The sequence below is a fragment of the Eschrichtius robustus genome, chromosome 5 (assembly GCF_028021215.1).
Source record: "Eschrichtius robustus isolate mEscRob2 chromosome 5, mEscRob2.pri, whole genome shotgun sequence".
NCBI classification, from domain to species: Eukaryota; Metazoa; Chordata; class Mammalia; order Artiodactyla; family Eschrichtiidae; genus Eschrichtius; species Eschrichtius robustus.
The window spans coordinates 140197425-140220255 of record NC_090828.1 but is presented as its reverse complement, the minus strand read 5'-3'; the positions used below and the strand labels follow the sequence as shown (position 1 = coordinate 140220255).

General features: G+C 39.0%; 1 protein-coding gene across 11 annotated transcripts in view; it reads left to right on the top strand.

Moving 5' to 3' along the window:
- The window catches only part of OCA2 (OCA2 melanosomal transmembrane protein), a 279191-nt gene that overhangs the window by 129405 nt on the left and 126955 nt on the right, over positions 1-22831 (top strand). For all 11 annotated transcript variants that reach the window (XM_068545349.1, XM_068545344.1, XM_068545345.1 and 8 more), the window contains one exon: positions 21472-21604. In XM_068545349.1, coding sequence (XP_068401450.1) covers positions 21472-21604 — 133 coding nt within the window. The remainder of the gene's footprint in view (positions 1-21471; positions 21605-22831) is intronic.

The following is a 22831-nucleotide window of genomic DNA, read 5'->3' as shown; positions in this document are numbered from 1 at the left end:
GTCATAATTGTTGTACACATGAAACTTATATAATGTTATAGACTGATGATACCACAGGTAAAAAAAGGCATAATGGGTCATTTACTTTTTCAAGAGCTACACTTTGACTTGGATATTTCATTTTGGAAATAATAAGAAACAATTATTTTAAAAATAGCTATTTTTTTTGGACTTCCCTGGTGGCACAGTGGTTAAGAATCTGCCTGCCAATGCGGGGGACCTGGGTTCGAGCCCTGGTCCAGGAAGATCCCACATGCCGCGGAGCAACTAAGCCTGTGCTCCACAAATACTGAGCCTACACTCTAGAGCCCATGAGCCACAACTACTGAGCTCGCATGCCACAACTACTGAAGCCTGTGCACTACAGCCTGTGCTCTGCAGCAAAGAGAAGCCACTGCAATGAGAAACCCACGCACTGCATTGAAGAGTAGCCCCTGCTCACCACAACTAGAGAAAGCCCATGTACAGCAATGAAGACCCAAAGCATCCCAAAATAAATAAATACATTTATAAAAAAATTTATTTAAAAGATCTATTTAAAAATAGCTATTTTTAACTACAGAAAATTGAAAAACCTGTGTGAAAAAATTCCAAGAGTCAAAGACAAAAGTGAAATTGTGAAGTATTTTGAATTGAATTATGAAAACAAAATTTGTGGGATTCTTCTCAAGCAGGAGTCAGCAAACTTTTTCTTATCAGTCCATATAATTAGTATTATAGGCATGTGGGCCTTATGGTCTCTGTTGCAATCACTCAACTCTGCCACTGTCACAGGAAAGCAGCCACAGACAACACATAAATGAATGTGCATGTCTGTATTCCAGCCTGCAATTGTAGTTTTCTGGTACCTGCTGTAAAACAGCATTTAGAGGGGAATTTATACCATTAAATACCAATATTAGAAAAGAAGAAATGTCTCAGATCAGTGACCTCAGCTTCAATCTTAAGAAACTAGATAAAGAAGAGCAAGTTAAACTAAAAGTAAGCAGAAGAAAGAAATACAGGCCAGCATGGAGAACAAAAAAAAAAAAAAAAAAATAGAGAAAATCAATGAAAGCAAAAGCTAGTTCTTTGATAAGATAAATAATTCTGACAAACTTCTGGCCAAACTGATGAAGAAAATAAGAGAGAAGACATAAATTACCAATATCAGGAATAAGAGATGTTACATCACTAAAGAGCAGACAGACATTAGACATTGTCAGGGAGTGTTGTGGACAACTCTATGCCAATAAATTTGACAACTTAGATAAAATAGACAATTTTCTTGAAAGACACACTCTACCAAACCTCACTCAAGAAGAACTAGATAACCTGAGTAGCCCTATGACTATTAAAGAAATTGAATTTGTAGTTAAAAACCTTCCCAGAAAGAACAAAACAAAACAAACAAAAAACTCAGGCTAAGATAGCTTCTTTGGTGAATTCTACCAAATGTTTAAGGAAGAAATAATGCTACAACACCAATTCTACACAAACTTTACAGCAAATTGAAGAGGAAAGAATACTTCTCAACTAACTCTATAAGGCCCTGACGCCTAAACCAGACAAAACGAGGATAAGAAAGCTATTGACAAATATTTCTTATGAACATAGATTTAAATTTTAAAAAATTAGCTAATCCAATTTAACAATATATAAAATGGATAATACAGCACAATCAAGTGGAATTTATCCTAGAAATGGAAGATTGGTGTTATATTTGAAAAATCAACCAGTGCAATTTACTAGCAAACTAAATGAGAAAATCCATATGATCATCTCAATAGATGCAGAAAAAAAATTGGCAAAATTCAACATCCATTACTGATAGAATCTCTCAATAAACTAGGGAAAGAAGACAGCTTCTTTAGCCTGATAAGGAGCATCTATGAAAAGCTTACAGCTAGCAACATACTTAAATGGGAAAAACTGAATACCTCCATAGATCAGAAACAAGACAAAGATGTCTGTTTTCACCACTTAAATGCAACATTTTACTGGAGGCTCTAACTGGTACAATAAGTCAAGAAAAGAAATACTAGGCATCCATAATGGAAGGGAAGAATTAAGTTTTTATTTGCATATGACATGATTGTCCATGTAGAAAATCTGAAGGAATCTACAAAAAAAAAGCTCCTGGAAATAATAAGTAAAATTGACAAGTGTACAAGATCAATATAGAAAAAGTAATGGTTTTGTATATTTTAGTAATAAACAGTTGGAAATTGCAATAAAAATGCCATTTACAATAGCATCAATACATAAAATAGGGTAAATCTGACCAAACATATGCAAGAAAACAACAAAATATTGCAGAGAGTAATTAAAGAAGATCTAAATAAATGGGGAGATATATTTTGGTCATGGATCAGAAGACTCAATATCGTTAAGGTATCAGTTCTCCCTAGATAGATCTGTAGATTCATGCAATTCCTATCAAAACCATAGCACAGAAAGTTTTTTTTTTTTTAGAAATTGATAAACTGATTTTAAAATTTATATGGAAATTCAAAGTATCCAGATTTGTCAAAAACAACTCTTAAAGTGCAGAACAAATTGGGAGGGCTAGTACTACCTAATTCCACTACTTATTATAAAGCCACAGTAACAAGGACAGTGTGATATTGGCATCAAGATAGGTGGATAGATAAATGGAACAAAGTAGGGAGTTCAGGTATAAATCCTCACATACATGACTTTTGACAAAGTGATTTTTGACAAAGGTGCAAATTAAGCCAACTAAGTGGAGAAAGGATAGTATTTTCACAAATAGTCCTGGAACGAATGGACATGCATATGCAGGAGAAATAAACTTCAGTCCACACCTCCCACTTTATCAAAAGATTAACTCAAACATGGATCACAGACATAAATGTAAAGGCTAAAACTTTAAAATTTCTTATAGAAAATATTTTGCAGTAGAATAGGTATAGAAGTAGTTCAAGTGAGAGCATGGCTACTGTAATTTATGACTGATTTTAGAACTTTGCTTTCCATTTCTGTTGTTTGTCTCTTCTTTTTATGACAATATATTGATGAATGCTGCAATAGCTTAGCTTCCCCTGGTTGGCATCACGTGGTTTGGTTTTTTTTTTTTTTGGCTGTGTTGGGTCTTTGTTGCTGTGCATGGGCTTTCTCTAGTTGCAGCGAGTGGGGGCTACTCTTCGCTGTGGTGTGTGGGCTTCTTGTCATGGCTTCTCTTGTGGACCACAGGCTCTAGGCATGCGGGCTTCAGTAATTGCAGCACACAGGCTTAGTAATTGTGGTTTGCAGGCTCTAGAGCACAGGCTCAGTAGTTGTGGTGCATGGGCTTAGTTGCTTCGTGGTATGTGGGATCTTCCTGGATCAGGGATCGAACCCGTGTCCCTTGCATTGGCAGGCAGATTCTTAACCACTGCACCACCAGGGAAGTCCCCACATTAGTTTTAATGTAAAACCCCAGGCGTAGTGCCTTTTTTGGACACAAATTGAGTTAACTCTACATTATTTTAAACTTGTCCTTAGAGTCCTAGGTCTGAATGCTCTGACTAAACAGTGGGATGTGACCCAAGACAGGTTTTGGGTCCTGGACCTCTACCAAGTCACATAGAAAGCTGAAGGGAAAGAGCAGTTTGTCAGACTATTCCCATTCTTCCATGGCATCCTGACATGTTGTTGTAAATATCCAGAGTTTAAACCTGACAGTAAGGGAGAAAGGTGAGGTTTTTGCAAAAACACACAGAGGGCCCTGGAGGTGAGCACCCTCTCTGGTTGCACTGAAGCTCAGCCTAGGCTACTTACCCAGCTTTGTGCGAAAGTGGCATCCTCTGGGAACATGGCTTTAGGGCTGTCCTGTTTTACTGAAGATGGCATTCCTTGTCTTCCACTTAATGACTTTCCCTGCATTTTAGGGGTTAAACTATATCTTGCAGAAAAAGTATCTAATGAATGTCTTTTCGTGGGTAACAAAGAGTGGTTTTAATTCATTTTGTAGTAGTTCAGAGATATGGGAATATTTATTTGTATGGAGACACAAATGAACACATAGTTCCAGGGATAGTGTCTTTAGCAGAGATTAATTTATAAAGTCTCATTATCAATAATTACAGCACAGCTATACATTTGCATCACATGATGGGCACAATTATTTGGCATTATTTGGTTGTTAATCAGTGAACTGAAATAGGAAGAAGACAGATTATCAAATTAAAATAAAATTGGAAATTAATTTTTAAAATATTCACAAAGAAAATTAATACTTAATATGTAATTCAGAGGAGTAATTAAAAAACAGTACTAGGCTGGAGAAGGTGCTGAAGAGTTGGAGACAAGATGGTGGAGTAGAAGGGCTTGAGCACAACTGCTCTCACAAAAACACCAAAATCACAACTAACTGCTGAACAACTGTTGACAAAAGAGACTGGAACCTACCAAAGAAGATATTCTATAACCAAAGACAAAGAAGCCACAACAAGACAGTAGAGGGGTACAATCATGATAGAATCAAATTCCACACCCACCAGGTGGACGACCTACAAACTGGAAAATAATTATATCACAGAGGTTCTCCCACAGGAGTGAGAGTTTGGAGCCCCATGTCGGGATCCCTAGCCTGGGGGCCTGGCACTAGGAAGAGGATCCCCCAAAGCATTTGGCTTTGAAAGCAAGTGGGGCTTGATAACAGGAGCTCCACAGGACTGAGGGAAACAGAAACTCCACTCTTGGAGGGCACACACAAGGTCTCATGCTAACTGGGACCCAGGGAAAAAGCAGTGACTTCATAGGAGCCTGGACCAGACCTACCTGCTGGTCTTGAAGAGTCTCCTGGGCAGGTGGGGGTGTTGGCTGTGGTTCACTGTGGGGACAAGGACACTCGTGGTGGAGGTATCAGGGAGTACTCATTGGCCTGAGCTTTTCTGGAGGTTGCCACCTTGTCACCAAGATGTGGCGACACCCTACAATCTGTAGGATCCAGTGCTGGGACGCCTCAGGCCAAACAACCAACAGGGCAGGGGCACAGCACCACCCATCATCAGACAGGCTGCCTAAAATCTTCCTAAGCCCACAGCTACTTCTAAACACACCCCTTCTATATACAAAACAGAAACAGACTCACAGACATAGAGATCAGACTTGTGGTTGCCAAAGGGGAGGGGAGGAGAGAGAGGCATGGACTGGGAATTTGGGGTTGGTAGATGCAAACTATTACATTTAGAATGGATAAACAACAAGGTCTTACTGTATAGCACAGGGAACTATATCCAATCTCTTGGGATAAACCATAATGGAAAAGAATATTTTAAAAAAGGAATGTATATATGTGTAAAACTGAGACACTTTGCTGTACAGCAGAGATAGGTACAACACTGTAAATCAACTATACTTCAATAAAAACAATAATAAATACACCTCTTGACATGGCCTGCCCACCATCTCCATCCATCAGTGGGCAGGCACCAGTCCCTCCCACCAGGAAGCCTGCATGAGCCTCTTAGACCAGCCTCACCCATCAGTGGGGAGACACCAGAAGCAAGAGGAACTACAGCCCTGTAGCCTATGGAATGGAAAGTGCAGTCACAGAAAGTTAGACAAAATGAGACAGCAAAAGAACATGTTTCAGATGAAGGAACAAGAAAAGAAACCCAGAAGAATAACTAAGCAAAGAGGAGATAAGCAATCTAGCCAAAAAGAATCCAGAGTAATGATAATAAAGATGATCCAAAATCTTGGAAAAAGAATGGAGGCACAGATCAAGAAAATACAAGAAATGTTTAGCAAAGAGCTGGAAGATATAAAGAATAAACAAACAGAGATGAACAATACAATAAACAAAAAGAAAAATACACTAGAAGGAATCCATAGCAGAATAAATGAGGCAGAAGAACAGATAAGTGAGCTGGAAGACAGAATGGTGGAAATACTTCCAGAGAATAGAATAAAGAAAGAAGAATGAAAACAAACAAGGGCAGTTTAAGAGACCTCTGGGTCAACATTAAATGCACCAACATTTGCATTATAGGGGGTCCCAGAAAGAGAAGAGAGAGAGAAAGAGCCTGAGAAAATATTTGAAGAGATAATAGCTGAAAACTCTCCTAACATGGGAAAGGAAACAGTCACCCAAGTCCAGGAAGTGCAGAGAGTCCCAGGCAGGATAAACCCAAGGAGGAACACACCAAGATGCATATTAATCAAATTGACAAAAATTAAATATGAAGAGAAAATATTGAAAACAACAAGGGAAAAGCAACAAATATCATACAAAGGAATCCCCATAAGGTTATCGGCTGATTTTTCTGCAGAAACTCTGCAGGCCAGAAGGGAGTGGCATGATATATTTAAAACAATGAAAGGGAAAAACCTACAACCAAGAATACTCTACTCAGCAAGGCTCTCATTCAGATTTGACAGAGAAATCAAAAGCTTTAAAGACAAGCAAAAGCTAAGATAATTCAGCACCACCAAATCAGCTTTACAACAATGCTAAAGGAAGTCTCTAGGTGGAAAAGAAAAGGCCATAACTAGATACAAGAAAATTAAGAATGGAAAGGCTCACTGGTAAAGGCAAACATACAGTTAAAGTAGGAAATCATCTACATACAAATATATTACAACTAGCAGTTGTGAGAAGAGGTGAGTACAAATGCGGGATATTGGAAATGCATTTGAAATTAAAAGACCAGCAACTTAATCTTGTATATATATAGACTGCTATATCAAAACTTCATGGTAACTCCAAACCAAATATCTACAATAGACATACACACAAAAAAGAAAGAGGAATCCAAACACAACACTAAAGTTAGACATCAGATCACAAGAGAAGAGAGGAAAAGAGGAAGGGAAGAAAAAAGACCTATAAAAACAAATCCAAAACAATTAACAAAATGGCAATAAGAACATACATATCAATAATTACCTTAAATGTAAACGGAATAAATGCTCCAGCCAAAAGACATAGATTGGCTGAATGGATACAAAAGCAAGACACATATATATGCTGTCTACAAGAGACCCAATTCAGGTCTAGGAACACATACAGAATGAAAGTGAGGGGATGGAAAAATGTGCTCCATGTAAATGGAAATCAAAAGAAAGCTGGAGGGACTTCCCTGGTGGCACAGTGATTAAGAATCCACCTGCCAATGCAGGGGACACAGGTTTGAGCCCTAGTCCAGGAAGATCCCACATGCCGTGGAGCAACTAAGCCCGTGTGGCACAACTATTGAGCCTGCGCTCTAGAGCCTGTGAGCCACAACTACTGAGCCCACGTGCCACAACTACTGAAGCCTGTGCACCTAGACCCTGTGCTCGGCAACAAGAGAAGCCACCGCAATGAGAAGCCTGTGCACCGCAACAAAGAGTAGCCCCCGCTTGCTGCAACTAGAGAAAGCCTGCGCTCAGCAACGAAGACCCAGTGCAGCCAAAAATGAATAAATAAATGAATTAATTTAAAAAAAAGCTGGAGTAGCAATATTCATATCAGACAAAATAGACTTTAAAATAAAGGCTGTTACCAGAGACAAAGAAGGACACTACATAATGATCAAGGGATCAATCCAAGAAGATATAACAATTGTAAATATGTATGCACCCAACATAGGAACACCTCAATATATAAGGCAAATACTAACAGCCAATAAAGGAGAAATCGACAGTAACACAATAATACTGGGGGACCTTAACACCCCACTTTCATCAATGGACAGATCATCCAGAGAGAAAATCAATAAGGAAACACAAGCCTTAAATGACACATTAGATCAGATGGACTTAATTGATATTTACAGAGCATTCCATCCAAAAGCAGCAGAATACACATTCTTCTAAAGGGCACATGGAACATTCTCCAGGATAGATCACATCTTGGGTCACAAATCAATCCTTGGTAAATTTAAGAAAATTGAAATCATCAAGCATCTTTTCCAACCATGACGCTATGAGATGACAAATCAACTATAAGAAAAAACTACAAAAAACACAAACACGTGGAGGCTAAACAATATGCTGCTAAACAACCAATGGGTCACTGAAGAAATCAAAGAGGAAATAAAAAAATACATAGAGATAAATAAAAATGAAAACATGATCAACCAAAACTTATGGGGTGCAGCAAAAGCAGTTCTAAGAGGTAAGCTTATAGCAATACAATCTTACCTCAGGAAACAAGAAAAATCTCAAACAACCTAACCTTACATCTAAAGCAACTAGAGAATGAAGAACAAACAAAACCCGAAGTTAGTAGAAGGAAAGAAATCATAAAGATCAGAGCAGAAATAAATGAAACAGAGATGAAGAAAACAATAGAAAAGATCAATGAAACTAAAAGCTGGCTCTTTGAAAAGATAAATTGAAAAGATAAACAAAATTGATAAACCTTTAGCCAGACTCATTAAGAAAAAAAGGGAGAGGGCTTAAATCAATAAAATCAGAAATGAAAAAAGAGGAGTTATAACTGACACTACAGAAATACAAAGGATCATAAGAGACTACTACAAGCAACTGTATGCCAAAAAAATGGATAACCTAGAAGAAATGGAAAAATTTTTAGACAGGTACAATCTCTAAAGACTAAGTGAGGAAGAAATTGAAAATATGAACGAGCAATCACGGTACTGAAATTGTAACTGTGATTTAAAAACTCCCAACAAGTAAATGTCCATGGTCAGATGGCTTCACAGGTGAATTCTATCAAATATTTAAGGAAGAGTTAATACTTTCTTCTGAAACTATTCCAAAAAATTGCAGACGAAGGAACACTCCTAAAGTCATTCTATGAGGCCACCATCACTCTGATTCCAAAACTAAACAAAGATACCACAAAGAAGAAAATTACAGGCCAATATCACAGATGAACATAGATGCAAAAATCCTCAACAAAATACTAGCAATCTGAATTCAACAATAAACTAAAAGGACCATACACCATGAACAAGTGGGATTTATCCCAGAGATGCAAGGATTTTTCAATATCTGCAAATTACTCAGTGTGATACTGATTGTGATACATCAGCAAAGTGAAGAATAAAAACCATATGATCATCTCAATAGATGCAGAAAAACTTTTGATATTATAAAAACTCTCCAGACAGTGGGTATAGAGAGAACATACCGCAACATAATAAAGGCCATATATGACAAGCCTGAAGAAAACATCATTCTCAACCATGGAAAAGTGAAAGCATTTTCTCTAAGATCAGGAAAAAGATAAGGATGTACACTCTCACCAGTTTTATTCAACATAGTTCTGGATGTCCTAGCCATGGCAATCAGAGATTAAAAAGGAATAAAAGGAATCCGAATTTGAAAAGAAGTTAAACTGTCACTATTTGCAGATGACATGATACTATACATAGAAAACAGTAAAGATGCTACCAGAAAATTGCTAGAGCTCATCAATGAATTCAGTAAAGTTGCAGGATACAAAATTAATACACAAATATCTGTGGCATTTCTATACACTAAAAAGGAAAAACCAGAAAGAGAAATTACAGAAACAATCCCATTTACCATCACATCAAAAAGAATAAAATACCTAGGAATAAACCTACCTAAGGAGGTAAAAGACTCATACTCCAAAAACTATAACACGCTGATAAAAGAAATTGAACATGACACAAAAAAGGGAAAGATAGACCATGTTCCTGGATTGGAAGAATGATTATTGTCAAAATAAGTATACGATCCAAGGCAATCTACAGATTCAATGAAATCCGTATCAAGTTACCAATGGAATTTTTCACAGAACTAGAACAAAATATTTTAAAGTTTGTATGGAAACATGAAAGACTCTGAATAGCCAAAGGAATTCTGAGAAAGAAAAATGGAGCTGGAGGAATCAAGCAGCCTGACTTCAGACTATACTAGAAAGTTATAGTAATCAAAACAGTATGGTACTGGCACAAAAACAGAAATATAGATCAATGGAACAAGATAGAGAGTCCAGAAATAAACCCATGCACCTATGTTCAATTAATCTACAACAAAGGAGGCAAGACTATACAGTGGAGAAGAGACAGTGTCTTCAATAAATGGTGCTGGGAAAATTGGGCAGTTATATGTAAAAGACTGAAATTAGAACATTGTTTAACTTCATACACAACAATAAGCTCAAAGTGGATTAAAGACCTAAATGTAAGACTGAATACTATAAAACTCTTTGAGGGAAATACAGGCAGAACACCCTCTGAACACCCTCTAAATTGCAGCAATATCTTTTTCAATTCATTTCCTAGAGTAATGGAAATAAAAGCAAAAATAAACAAATGGGATCTAAATAAACTCAAAAGCTTTTGCACTGCAAAGTAAACCATAAACAAAATGAAAAGACAATCCACTGAATAGTAGACAATATTTGAAAATGTTGCCACGAACAAGGGATTAATCTCCAAAATTTACAAACAGCTCATGTGGCTCAATATCAAAAAAACAAACGACCCAATCCAAAAATGGGCAGAACACCTAAATAGACATTTCTCCAAAGGAGACATACAGATTCCCATGAGGCACATGAAAAGATACTCAACATGGCTGATTATTTGAGAAATGCAAATTAAAACTACAATGAGATATCACCTCACACTGGTCAGAGTGGTCATCATCAGATAGTCTACAAACAATAAATTTTGGAGAGGGTGTGGAAAAACAGGAACCCTTTTACACATTGGTGGGAATGTAAATTGGTACAGCCACTATGGAGAACAGTATGGAGGTTCCTTAAAAAGCTAAAAATAGAACTACCATATGATCCAGCAATCCCACTCCAGACAAATTATATCTGGAGATAATTCAAAAAGATACATGCATTGTAATGTTCATGGCAGCACTATTTACAAGAGCCAAGACATGGAAGAAACCTATATGTCCATGATTAATGGATAAAGAAGATGTGGTATATATATATATACAATGGAATATTACTCAGCCATAAAAAAGAATAAGATAATGCCATTTGCAGCAATGTGGACAGACCTAGAGATTATCATACTAAGTGAAGTAAGTCAGACAGAGAAAGACAAATATCATATGATGTCACTTATATGTGGAAACTAAAAAATGGTACAAATGAACTTCAAAACAGAAACAGACTCACAAACTGTGAAAACAAACTTGATTATCAAAGGGGAAAGCTGGGGGCGAGGGATAAATTAGGAGTTTGGGATTAACATATACACACTACTATATATAAAATATTGATAGATATTCAACAAGGACCTACTGTAGAGCACAGGGAACTCTGCTCAATATTCTGTAATAACTTATAGGGGAAAAGAATCTGAAAAAGAATAGATTTATGTATATGTATATTTGAAACACTTTGCTGTACACCTGAAACTAACACATTGTAAAACAACTATACTCCAACATAAAATAAAAATTAAAAAAACAAAACAAAACAAAAAACCACTACTAGGCTTTAGAACAGTCAAGAAGTCACATCTGAAAACTCTTCACATTCTGTCTCAGGATTAGGCAGAAATTACAGGAAGTTGTGAGGAAAGTTCTTCCAACTTACCTTTTGTACACTCTGCTCACTCCTCCTAGGTGTCTTGGGATGGCTCACCATTGGCAGAATTTCTAGTACTGAACAGGCAGATGGGCAGACCTCCAGGGTCCACCAGCTCTCCCTGGAGTAGGCACGAGTCTGCAGTGCTGTTTAGGATCCCATGTGCAACGACACATTTTCCCTTCATCTCCCAACTGGCTGACTGGGATATTGTCCTCCTTTGCTGGTTACATTTGTTCCTTTTTGCCTGTTCTAGGCAGGCTCAGCACTAGCGAACACAATTATTCAACCACCTTTCATTTATTTATTATTAATTAATTAATTAATTAATTTACTTATTTATTTATTTTGAACGTTTTTTATTGGAGTATAATTGCTTTACTACAGTGTGTTAGTTTCTGCTTTATAACGAAGTGAATCAGTTATACATATACATGTATCCCCATATCTCTTCCCTCTTGTATCTCTCTCCCTCCCACCCTCCCTATCCCACCCTTCTAGCTGGTCACAAAGCACCGAGGTGATCTCCCTGTGCTATGCGACTCCTTCCCACTACCTATCTATTGTATATTTGGCAGTGTATATATGTCCATATATACACTACCACTATCTCACTTTGTCCCAGCTTACCCTTCCCCCTCCCCGTGTCCCCAAGTCCATTTTCTAGTAGGTCTGCATCTTTCCTCCCGTCTTGCCCCTAGGTACTTCAGAACCTCTTTTTATGTTTTATAGATTCCATACATATGTGTTAGCATACGGTATTTGTTTTTCTCTTTCTGACTTACTTCACTCTGTATGACAGACTCTGGGTCCATTCACCTCACTACAAATAACTCAATTTCGTTCCATTTTATGGCTGAGTAATATTCCATTGTATATATGTGCCACATCTTCTTTATCCATTCATCTGTTGATGGACACATAGGTTGCTTCCATTTCCTGGCTATTGTAAATAGAGTTGCAATGAACATTGTGGTACATGACACTTTTTGAATTATGGTTTTCTCAGGGTATATGCCCAGTAGTGGGATTGCTGTGTCATATGGTAGTTCTATTTTTAGTTTTTTAAGGAACCTCCATACTGTTCTCCATAGTGGCTGTATGAATTTACATTCCCACCAACAGTGTATGAGGGTTCCCTTTTCTCCACATCCTCTCCAGCATTTATTGTTTGTAGATTTTTTGATTATGGCCATTCTGACCGGTGTGAGATGATATCCCATTGTAGTTTTGATTTGCATTTCTCTGATGATTAATGATGTTGAGCATTCTTTCATGTGTTTGTTGGCAATCTGTATATCTTTGGAGAAATGTCTATTTAGGTGTTCTGCCCATTTTTGGATTGGGTTGTTTGTTTTTTTGATATTGAGCTGGATGAGCTGCTTGTATATTTTGGAGATTAATCCTTTGTCAGTTGCCTCATTTGCAAATATTTTCTCCCATCTCTGGGTTGTCTTGTTTATGGCTTCCTTTGCTGTGCAAAAGCTTTTAAGTTTCATTAGGTCCCATTTGTTTATTTTTGTTATTATTTCCATTTCTCTAGGAGCTGGGTCAAAAAGAATCTTGCCATGATTTATGTCATAGAGTGTTCTGCCTATGTTTTCCTCTAAGAGTTTGAAAGTGTTTGGCCTTACATTTAGGTCTTTAATCCATTTTGAGTTTATTTTTGTGTATGGTATTAGGGAGTGTTCTAATTTCATTCTTTTACATGTAGCTGTCCAGTTTTCCCAGCACCACTTATTGAAGAGGCTGTCTTTTCTCTACTGTATATTCTTGCCTCCTTTATCAAAGATAAGGTTACGATTTGTGTGTGGGTTTATCTCTGGGCTTTCTATGCTGTTCCATTGACCTATATTTCTGTTTTTGTGCCAGTCCCATACTGTCTTGATTACTGTAGCTTTGTAGTATAGTCTGAAGTCCAGGAGCCAGATTCCTCCAGCTCCGTTTTTCTTTCTCAAGATTGCTTTGGCTATTCGGGGTCTTTTGTGTTTCCATACAAATTGTGAAATTTTTTGTTCTAGTTCTGTGAAAAATGCCAGTGGTAGTTTGAGAGGGATTGCATTGAATCTGTAGATTGCTTTGGGTAGTAGAGTCATTTTCACAATGTTGATTCTTCCAATCCAAGAACATGGTATATCTCTCCATCTATTTGTATCATCTTTCATTTCTTTCATCAGTGTTTTATAATTTTCTGCATACAGGTCTTTTGTCTCCTTACATAGATTTATTCCTAGGTATTTCATTCTTTTTGTTGCAGTGGTAAATGGGAGTGTTTTCTTAATTTCACTTTCAGATTTTTCATCATTAGTGTATAGGAATGCAAGAGATTTCTGTGCATTAATTTTGTATCCTGCTACTTTACCAAATTCACTGATTAGCTATAGTAGTTTTCTGGTAGCATCTTTAGGATTCTCTATGTATAGTATCATGTCATCTGCAAACAGTGACAGCTTTACTTCTTCTTTTCCGATTTGGATTCCTTTTATTTCTTTTTTCCTCTCTGATTGCTGTGGTTAAAACTTCCAAAACTATGTTGAATAATAGTGGTGAGAGTGGGCAACCTTGTCTTGTTCCTGATCTTAGTGGAAATGGTTTCAGTTTTTCACCATTGAGGACAATGTTGGCTGTGGGTTTGTCATATATGACCTTTATTATGTGGAGGTAAGTTCCATCTATGCCTACTTTCTGGAGGGTTTTTATAATAAATCGGTGTTGAATTTTGTCAAAAGCTTTCTCTGCATCCATTGAGATGATCATATGGTTTTTCTCCTTCAATTTGTTAATATGGTGTATCACATTGATTGATTTGCATACATTGAAGAATCCTTGCATTCCACAGATAAACCCCACTTGATCATGGTGTATGATCCTTTTAATGTGCTGTTGGATTCTGTTCGCTGGTATTTTGTTGAGGATTTTTGCGTCTATGTTCATCAGTGATATTGGTCTGTAGTTTTCTTTTTTTGTGACATCTTTGTCTGGTTTTGGTATCAGGATGATGGTGGCCTTGTAGAATGAGTTTGGGAGTGTTCCTCCTTCTGCTATATTTTGGAAGAGTTTGAGAAGGATAGGTGTAGCTCTTCCCTAAATGTTTGATAGAATTCACCTGTGAAGCCATCTGATCCTGGGCTTTTGTTTGTTGGAAGATTTTTAATCACAGTTTCAATTTCAGTGCTTGTGATTTGCCTGTTTATATTTTCTATTTCTTCCTGGTTCAGTCTCGGAAGGTTGTCCATTTCTAAGAATTTGTCCATTTCTTCCAGGTGGTCCATTTTATTGGCACTTAGTGCTTGTAGTAATCTCTCATCATCCTTTATATTTCTGCAGTGTTTGTTGTTACTTCCCCTTTTTCATTTCTAATTCTATTGATTTGAGTCTTCTCCCTTTTTCTCTTGATGAGTCTGGCTAATGGTTTATCAATTTTGTTTATCTTCTCAAAGAACCAGCTTTTAGTTTTATTTATCTTTGCTATTGTTTCCTTCATTTATTTTTCATTTATTTCTGATCTGATCTTTATGATTTCTTTCCTTCTGCTAACTTTGGGGCTTCTTGTTCTCCTTTCTCTAATTGCTTTAAGGGGAAAGTTAGGTTGTTTTTTTGAGATGTTTCTTGTTCCTTAAGGTAGGATTGTATTGCTATAAACTTCCCTCTTAGAACTGCTTTTGCTGCATCCCATAGGTTTTGGGTCCTTGTGTTTTCATTGTCATTTGTTTCTAGGTATTTTTTGATTTCCTCTTTGATTTCTTCAGTGATCTCTTGGTTATTAAGTAGTGTATTGTTTAGCCTCCATGTGTTTGTATTTTTCAGATTTTTTCCTGTAATTTATATCTAGTCTTATAGCATTGTGGTCAGAAAAGATACTTGATATGATTTCAATTTTCTTAAATTTACCAAGGCTTGACTTTTGACCCATGATATGATCCATCCTGGAGAATGTTCTCTGAGCACTTGAGAAGAAAGTGTATTCTGTTGTTTTTGGATGGAATGTCCTATAAATATCAATTAAGTCCATGTTGTTTAATGTATCATTTAAAGCTTGTGTTTCCTTATTTATTTTCATTTTGGATGATCTGTCCATTGGTGAAAGTGGGGTGTTAAAGTCCCCTACTTTGATTGTGTTACTGCCCATTTCCCTTTTTATGGCTGTTAGTATTTGCCTTATATATTGAGGTGCTCCTATTTTGGGTGCATAAATATTTACAATTGTTATATCTTCTTCTTGGATTGATCACTTGATCATTATGTATTGTCCGTCTTTGTCTCTTGTAATAGTCTGTCTTTTAAAGTCCATTTTGTCTGATATGAGAATTGATACTCCAGCTTTCTTTTGATTTCCATTTGCAGGGAATATCTTTTTCCATCCCCTCACTTTCAGTCTGTATGTGTCCCTAGGTCTGAAGTGGGTCTCTTGTAGACAGCATATATATGGGTCTTGTTTTTGTATCCATTCAGCCAGTCTATGTCTTTTGGTTGGAGCATTTAATCCATTTACATTTAAGGTAATTATCAATATGTATGTTCCTATTACCATTTTCTTAATTGTTTTGGGTTTGTTATTGTAGGTCTTTTTCTTCTCTTCTGTTTCCTGCCTAGGGAAGTTCCTTTGGCATTTGTTGTAAAGCTGGTTTGGTGGTGCTGAATTCTCTTAGCTTTTGCTTGTCTTTAAGATTTTAATTTCTCCATCAAATCTGAATGAGGTTCTTGCTGGATAGAGTAATCTTGGTTGTAGTTGTTTCCCTTTCATCACTTTAAATATATCCTGCCACTCCCTTCTGGTTTGCAGAGTTTCTGCTGAAGGATCAGTTGTTAACCTTATGGGGATTCCCTTGAATGTTATTTGTTGTTATGCCCTTGCTGCTTTTAATATTTTTTCTTTGTATTTAATTTTTGATAGTTTGATTAATATGTGTCTTGGTGTGTTTCTCCTTGGATTTATCCTGTATGGGACTCTCTGTGCTTCCTGGACTTGATTAACTATTTCCTTACTCATATTAGGGAAGTTTTCAACTATAATCTCTTCAAATATTTTCTCAGTCCCTTCCTTTTCCTCTTCTTCTTCTGGGACCCCTATAATTCGAATCTTGGTGCATTTAATATTGTCTCAGAGGTCTCTGAGACTGTCCTCAATTCTTTTCATTCTTTTTTTCTTTATTCTGCTCTGCAGTAGTTATTTCCACTATTTTATCTTCCAGGTCATTTATCCGTTCTTCTGCCTCAGTTATTCTGCTATTGATTCCTTATAGAGAATTTTTAAGTGCATTTATTGTGTTGTTCATGATTGTTTGTTTGCTCTTTAGTTCTTCTAGGTCCTTGTTAAACGTTTCTTTTATTTTCTCCATTCTATTTCCAAGATTTTGGATCATTTTTACTATCATTATTCTGAATTGTTTTTCAGGTCGACTGCCTATTTCCTCTTCATTTGTTAGTTCTGGTGGGTTTTTACCTTGCTCCTTCATCTGCTGTGTGTTTCTCTGTCTTCTCATTTTGCTTAACTTACTGTGTTTGGGGTCTCCTTTTTGCAGGCTGCAGGTTCGTAGTTCCCGTTGTTTTTGTTGTCTGTCCCAGTGGTTAAGGTTCGTTCAGTGGGTTGTGTAGGCTTCCTGGTGGAGGGACTAGTGCTTGTGTTCTGGTGGATAAAGCTGGATCTTGTCTTTCTGGTGATGTGTTTTGGGGTGTCTGTGACCTTATTATGATTTTAGGCAGCCTCTCTGCTAATGGATGGGGTTGTGTTCCTGTCTTAATAGTTTTTTGGCATAGGGTGTCCAGCACTGTAGTTTGCTGGTCATTTACTGGAGCTGGGTCTTGGCATTGAGATGGAGATCTCTGGGAGATTTTTGCTGTTTGATATTACGTGGAGCTGGGAGGTCTCTGGTGGACCAATGTCCTGAACTTGGCTCTCCCACCTCAGAGGCACAGCCCTGACACCTGGCTGGAGCACCAAGAGCCTTTCATCCACATGGCTCAAAATAAAAGGGAGAAAAAAGAAAGAAAAAGATAAAATAAAATAAGATAAAATAAAAAAGTTATTATAATAAAAAACCAAAAATAAATATTAAAAATTTTTCTTTAAGTAATTAAAAAGAAAGAAGGAAAGAAGAGAACAACCAAACCAAAAAACAAATCCACCAATGATAACAAGTGCTGAAAACTATACTTAAAAAACAAAAAAACAAAAAAACGGACAGACAGAACCCTCGGCAAATGGTAAAAGCAAAGCTATACAAAATCACACGCAGATGCATATGCATACACACTCACAAAAAGAGAAAAAAAAAAAATATCGTTGCTCCCAAAGTCCACCTCCTCAATTTGGGATGATTCGTTGTCTGTTCAGGTATTCCACAGATGCAGGGTACATCAAGTTGATTGTGGAGCTTTAATCCGCTGCTCCTGAGGCTGCTGGGAGAAATTTCCCTTTCTCTTCTTTGTTTGCTCAGCTCCTGGGGTTCAGCTTTGGATTTGGCCCCGCCTTTGCCTGTAGGTCGCCTGAGGGCGTCTGTTCTTCGCTCAGACAGTACGGGGTTAAAGGAGCAGCTGATTTGGGGGTCTGGCTCACTCAGGCTAGGGGGTGGGAGGGGTACAGATGCAGGGCGAGCCTGCGGCGGCAGAGGCCAGTGTGACGTTGCACCCGCCTGAGGCGCCCTGTATGTTCTCCCGGGGAAGTTGTCCCTGGATCACGGGACGCTGGCAGTGGTGGGCTGCACAGGCTTCCGGGAGGGGTGGTATGGAGAATGACCTGTGCTTGCACACAGGCTTCTTGGTGGCTGCAGCAGCAGACTTAGCATCTTATGCCCGTCTCTGGGGTCCACGCTGATAGCCGTGGCTTGTGCCCACCTCTGGAGCTCCTTTAAGCGGCGCTCTTAATCCCCTCTCCTCGCGCACCAGGAAACAAAGAGGCAAGAAAAAGTCTCTTGCCTCTTTGGCAGCGCCAGACCTTTTCCTGGACTCCCTCCTGGCTAGCCGTGGTGCACTAACCCCTTCAGGCTGTGTTCACGCCGCCAACCCCAGTCCTCTCCCTGCAATCCGACCGAAGCCGGGGCCTCAGCTCCCAGCCCCCGCCCACCCCGGTGGGTGAGCAGACAAGCCTCTCGGGCTGGTGAGTGCTGGTTGGCACCGATCCTCTGTGCGGGAATCTCTCCGCTTTTCCCTCCGCACCCCTGTTGCTGCGCTCTCCTCTGTGGCCCCGAAGCTTCCCCCCTCTGCCACCCACAGTCTCTGCCCACGAAGGGGCTTCCTAGTGTGTGGAAACCTTTCCTCCTTCACAGCTCCCTCCCACTGGTGCATGTCCCGTCCCTATTCTTTTGTCTCTGTTGTTTCTTTTTTCTTTTTTACGTGGGGAATTTCTTGCCTTTTGGGAGGTCTGAGGTCTTCTGCCAACGTTCAGTAGGGGTTTTGTAGGAGTTGTTCCACATGTAGATGTATTTCTGATGTATTTGTGGGGAGGAAGGTGATCTCCGCGTCTTACTCTTCCGCCTTCTTGAAACTCCTCCCTCAACCACCTTTTAAACAGCCCTAGAGAAGTCTTTAGGGGAACCATGTACCCTCTGCTTCTGAATGGCATGTCACACATCATTGGAAGGCATTTCCTACTGTGCCCCAGAGATGTGTGCACTAAGACATTCTTCAGGCCTTTCCCATCAGGCCCCTGTGCCGTGCGCCACTGGGACCTTCCTCGTGGCTTTCCCACCAGGCTGCTGTGCCCTTGGGGCACGCTTCAAAACCACAACAGTACAAAACAAGGCTGAGAGTGAAGAAACAGAACCAGCACCTTGCAAGAAAGGGCTGCATTTAAGCACTGCACTGATGTAAGTATGAGAGCGGGTGGTTTTGTTACTTTATAGCTTTGTTACAGGTTTTCCCCACTATCCGAAAATAGAGCTTTCCTATGAAACCTTTTGTAAGCCAAAATGGCATAAAGTTAAAAGAGCAATCACCTGTCTTCATAAAAGTGAAAATCCTCCTCAGATTTCTTTCTTAGCGAAAACAGGTGCTAATGTAGGTCTTTTGTAAAAGCAAAGTGGCATAAAGCGAAATCTGAAAAAGTGGGGGATACCTGTATTGTGTCCCAAAGGGACTCAGAATTACTCAGGATGTAAGTACTTCTGCCTTCATGCGCTCCTCCCTCCAAAAACTATTAATTACATTTACATTAATTATGTTATTACATTACTTGTAATATTATTTACAATTACATTTACATTACATTCATGACTGAATTCATATACAGAAAAATACGTTAATATTATATTAATATTATATTTTAAGCCATCTTCTTTGACTCAAAAGGTTTTCTGTTTTGTTTCTGTTTTTAGAAGAAATGAAGTGATTTTCAGGGGCCCCTAAAAGTGTCTTGGACCTTTTATAAACCAGGTATTTGGGGCATGCATTCTATAGATAAACACAAAGTCCAAGGTAATATCCTTGTTGAAGAACTACCAGAAAAGTGGTGAATTCTTACATGGCAATTAAAAGCATGCCATGAGTCCCATATCTTGGTAGGTCTCCCTGCTGTCTGTATGTGATTAACCTCATATAACCTCATATGTTATTCATATGCTGTTTTCAAGGGCAAACTTTGGATGTGCAGGTAAACTGCAAGAGAATAAGAACTTCAGATCATTGCACACTGGCAAGCCTAAATTTTGACACAACTTACTGATAATGGCTTCTAAGTTGTGTCGTATCTTTAGCAATGTTATAAGTGGTTTCAGATCTTCTCCAGAAATGAGGGGGACAAATAAGTAAATTTTAATAAACAACAAATAATATAATTGAAATCACTCCTTCCAGCTCAGACTTTTAGAAGGTGGTCTTCCTGACTGCTGCCTAGGGCATGGTCTCTCAAGGTGGTCACTAATGTCCCTTGGGCCTACTCTCCCTACCCCCATGGTCCCTCCTGCCTGGGGGTCACCCCCCAATGCTTTGTCATTGTGCCTCTGACCCCTTTTTGTGGCATCAGTAGTCCATGAACACTACAGAAAAGACCTGGAGTTCTTGCCAGTAAGAAGCTGATTCTCACAGCCTGCTTCGTGCAGACAGCAGCCTCATCTGTCCTTCAAGGAGCTCAGAGGGCATGTATTTGCTGAAGGTTTAAGCACAGTGTAAACAAAAGGACAAAACTGACCAATATTGTTGGTGACTATTCCCTAACAAATTTACCTAGCAGGGATTTCATCCAACAACAAAGATGTTCTCAGCGGCTGACCGTGGAAAATAGCCCACAGACAGGCAAAGGAAGTGTGAGGGGAAGGAGAGTGCTCCTGCCTAGGACCCTTGAGGCTGGTTGGGACACCCTGGTGGGCTTTAGTCCTGGCCACTGGGTGATCTGTGGAGGACAGTGCTTTCCAGGCATGACAGTGCTCTTTCAAATTGATGGCAGTGACTTAAGTGAAATATTTTTAAAAGCCAATTTACCTTCAAATGGGAGAATATTGCCCCATAGTCTTTTTTTTTTTTTAATTGAAGCATAGTTCATTTACAACTATGCTTAGTTGTTAGTTATGCTGTGTTAGTTTCAGGTGTACAGCAAAGTGATTCAGTTATACTTACATATATATCTATTGTTTTCAGATTCTTTTCCCTTATAGGTTATTACAAATTATTGAGTATAGTTCCCTGTGCTATAACAGTAGGTCCTTGTTGGTTATCTATTTTCTCTATAGTAGTGATAGTTGTATGTTTTGTCCCCCTCAGTCCTGTTTCCCCGGATCCTGGGGGACGAGTTAGTCCAGTGATGAAGTAGACACAGCTAAGGTTGGGATTAGATGTGATGACCTGTTTTTGTTTCCTCCCAAGTTTGCTTGTCATTCAGGTAACAATTGGTTTTTCAATGTGAAAGAAACAAATCCTGAATGTTTTCAAAATCATGGTGAAGAGTACCTGTTCTGTGGGCTTTGTGCTAGGTTCCACGGCCCTTGAGCTCAGCCCTCCCTGGACCCTGCCATGGGGCTGCACCTGTGCTGCTGGAAGGCCCGTCTGTGGTTTCACTTCTCCTTTCCTGTTTCTAGGGTCTGGACTTCGCTGGGTTCACCGCACACATGTTTGCTGGGATTTGCTTCGTTCTCTTGTTCTCCTTTCCACTCCTCAGACTACTTTACTGGAACAAAAAGCTGTATAACAAGGAACCCAGTGAGATTGTTGGTGAGTGGAAGTACCTCCTCATATAGCCTCAGAGTTTACTGCCACGATACTATTTTTTCCGGGGGAAGTTGCCACGAAAAGGTAGGAGGTTAATCACCTGTAGAATATCAGGGAGGCATCAGTCATTGGGATGCTGCACACTAGCATGTCCCTGTCTGCCTCCTGGCATGCAGTGTGCTTTCAGGGGCTTTAAATCCATGAGCCGTGCCTCTTTAGTTTTCTATAGACTGAAATGTGGGAAGCAATGTCCACTGTATACAGTTTGCATGTCATGACAGCATTAAACCATGTGTATACAATACAAATAGCATAGCATATGGACTGTACTGTTCTAATATGTTGTAGTTTGAAACTAAATGTGATTACAAAAATGGCAACAGGGCTTCCCTGGTGACGCAGTTGTTGAGAATCTGCCTGCCAATGCAAGGGACACGGGTTCGAGCCCTGGTCTGGGAGGATCCCACATGCCACGGAGCAACTAGGCCCGTGAGCCACAACTGCTGAGCCTGCGCGTCTGGAGCCTGTGCTCTGCAACAAGAGAGGCCACGATAGTGAGAGGCCCGTGCACCATGATGAAGAGTGGCCCCCGCTTGCCGCAACTAGAGAAAGCCCTCGCACAGAAACGAAGACCCAACACAGCCATAAATTAAATAAATAAATAAAAATTTAAAAATAAACAGGAGCTGTTGTTTAAAAAAAAAAAAGGCAACATAATCCAGCACAGGGGATAAAATACTGTGTCAATCAAGATCATATTGACAAGGCAGTGGCCAGGAGGAATAGGGCTCGTGGCCATCTTATGGTTTTGCATTTTCCTCACTTAAAATTTTTAGTAGATGTTTTATTGACAGCATTACTGGTCAGGATAGATTAGAAGCAATAGACTATTTGGGAAACAGCCAGCCTCTTCTTGGCCAGGCCCAGTGCAAGACACTGTGCAGGTTGCCTTGGTAACAGAGGGGACCACTGCAAATGATTCCATTACTTCTCTGTTTTGAAGAAAATTTTAATCAACGTTTGCTTTTTATTTTAAAATAGATACTTCTTGCAATGAGGTACCTTGATCCACGTTTCTCATTGACCAGTGTATTAATTTGCTAGGGCTGCTACAACAAAGTACCACAGACTGGGTGGCTTAAACAAAAGATGGTTTATTTCCATAGAAGTTAAGTTAATAAGCCACCTATTGTGGCTTATTACCTCATAGTTCTGGAGGCTGGAATTCCA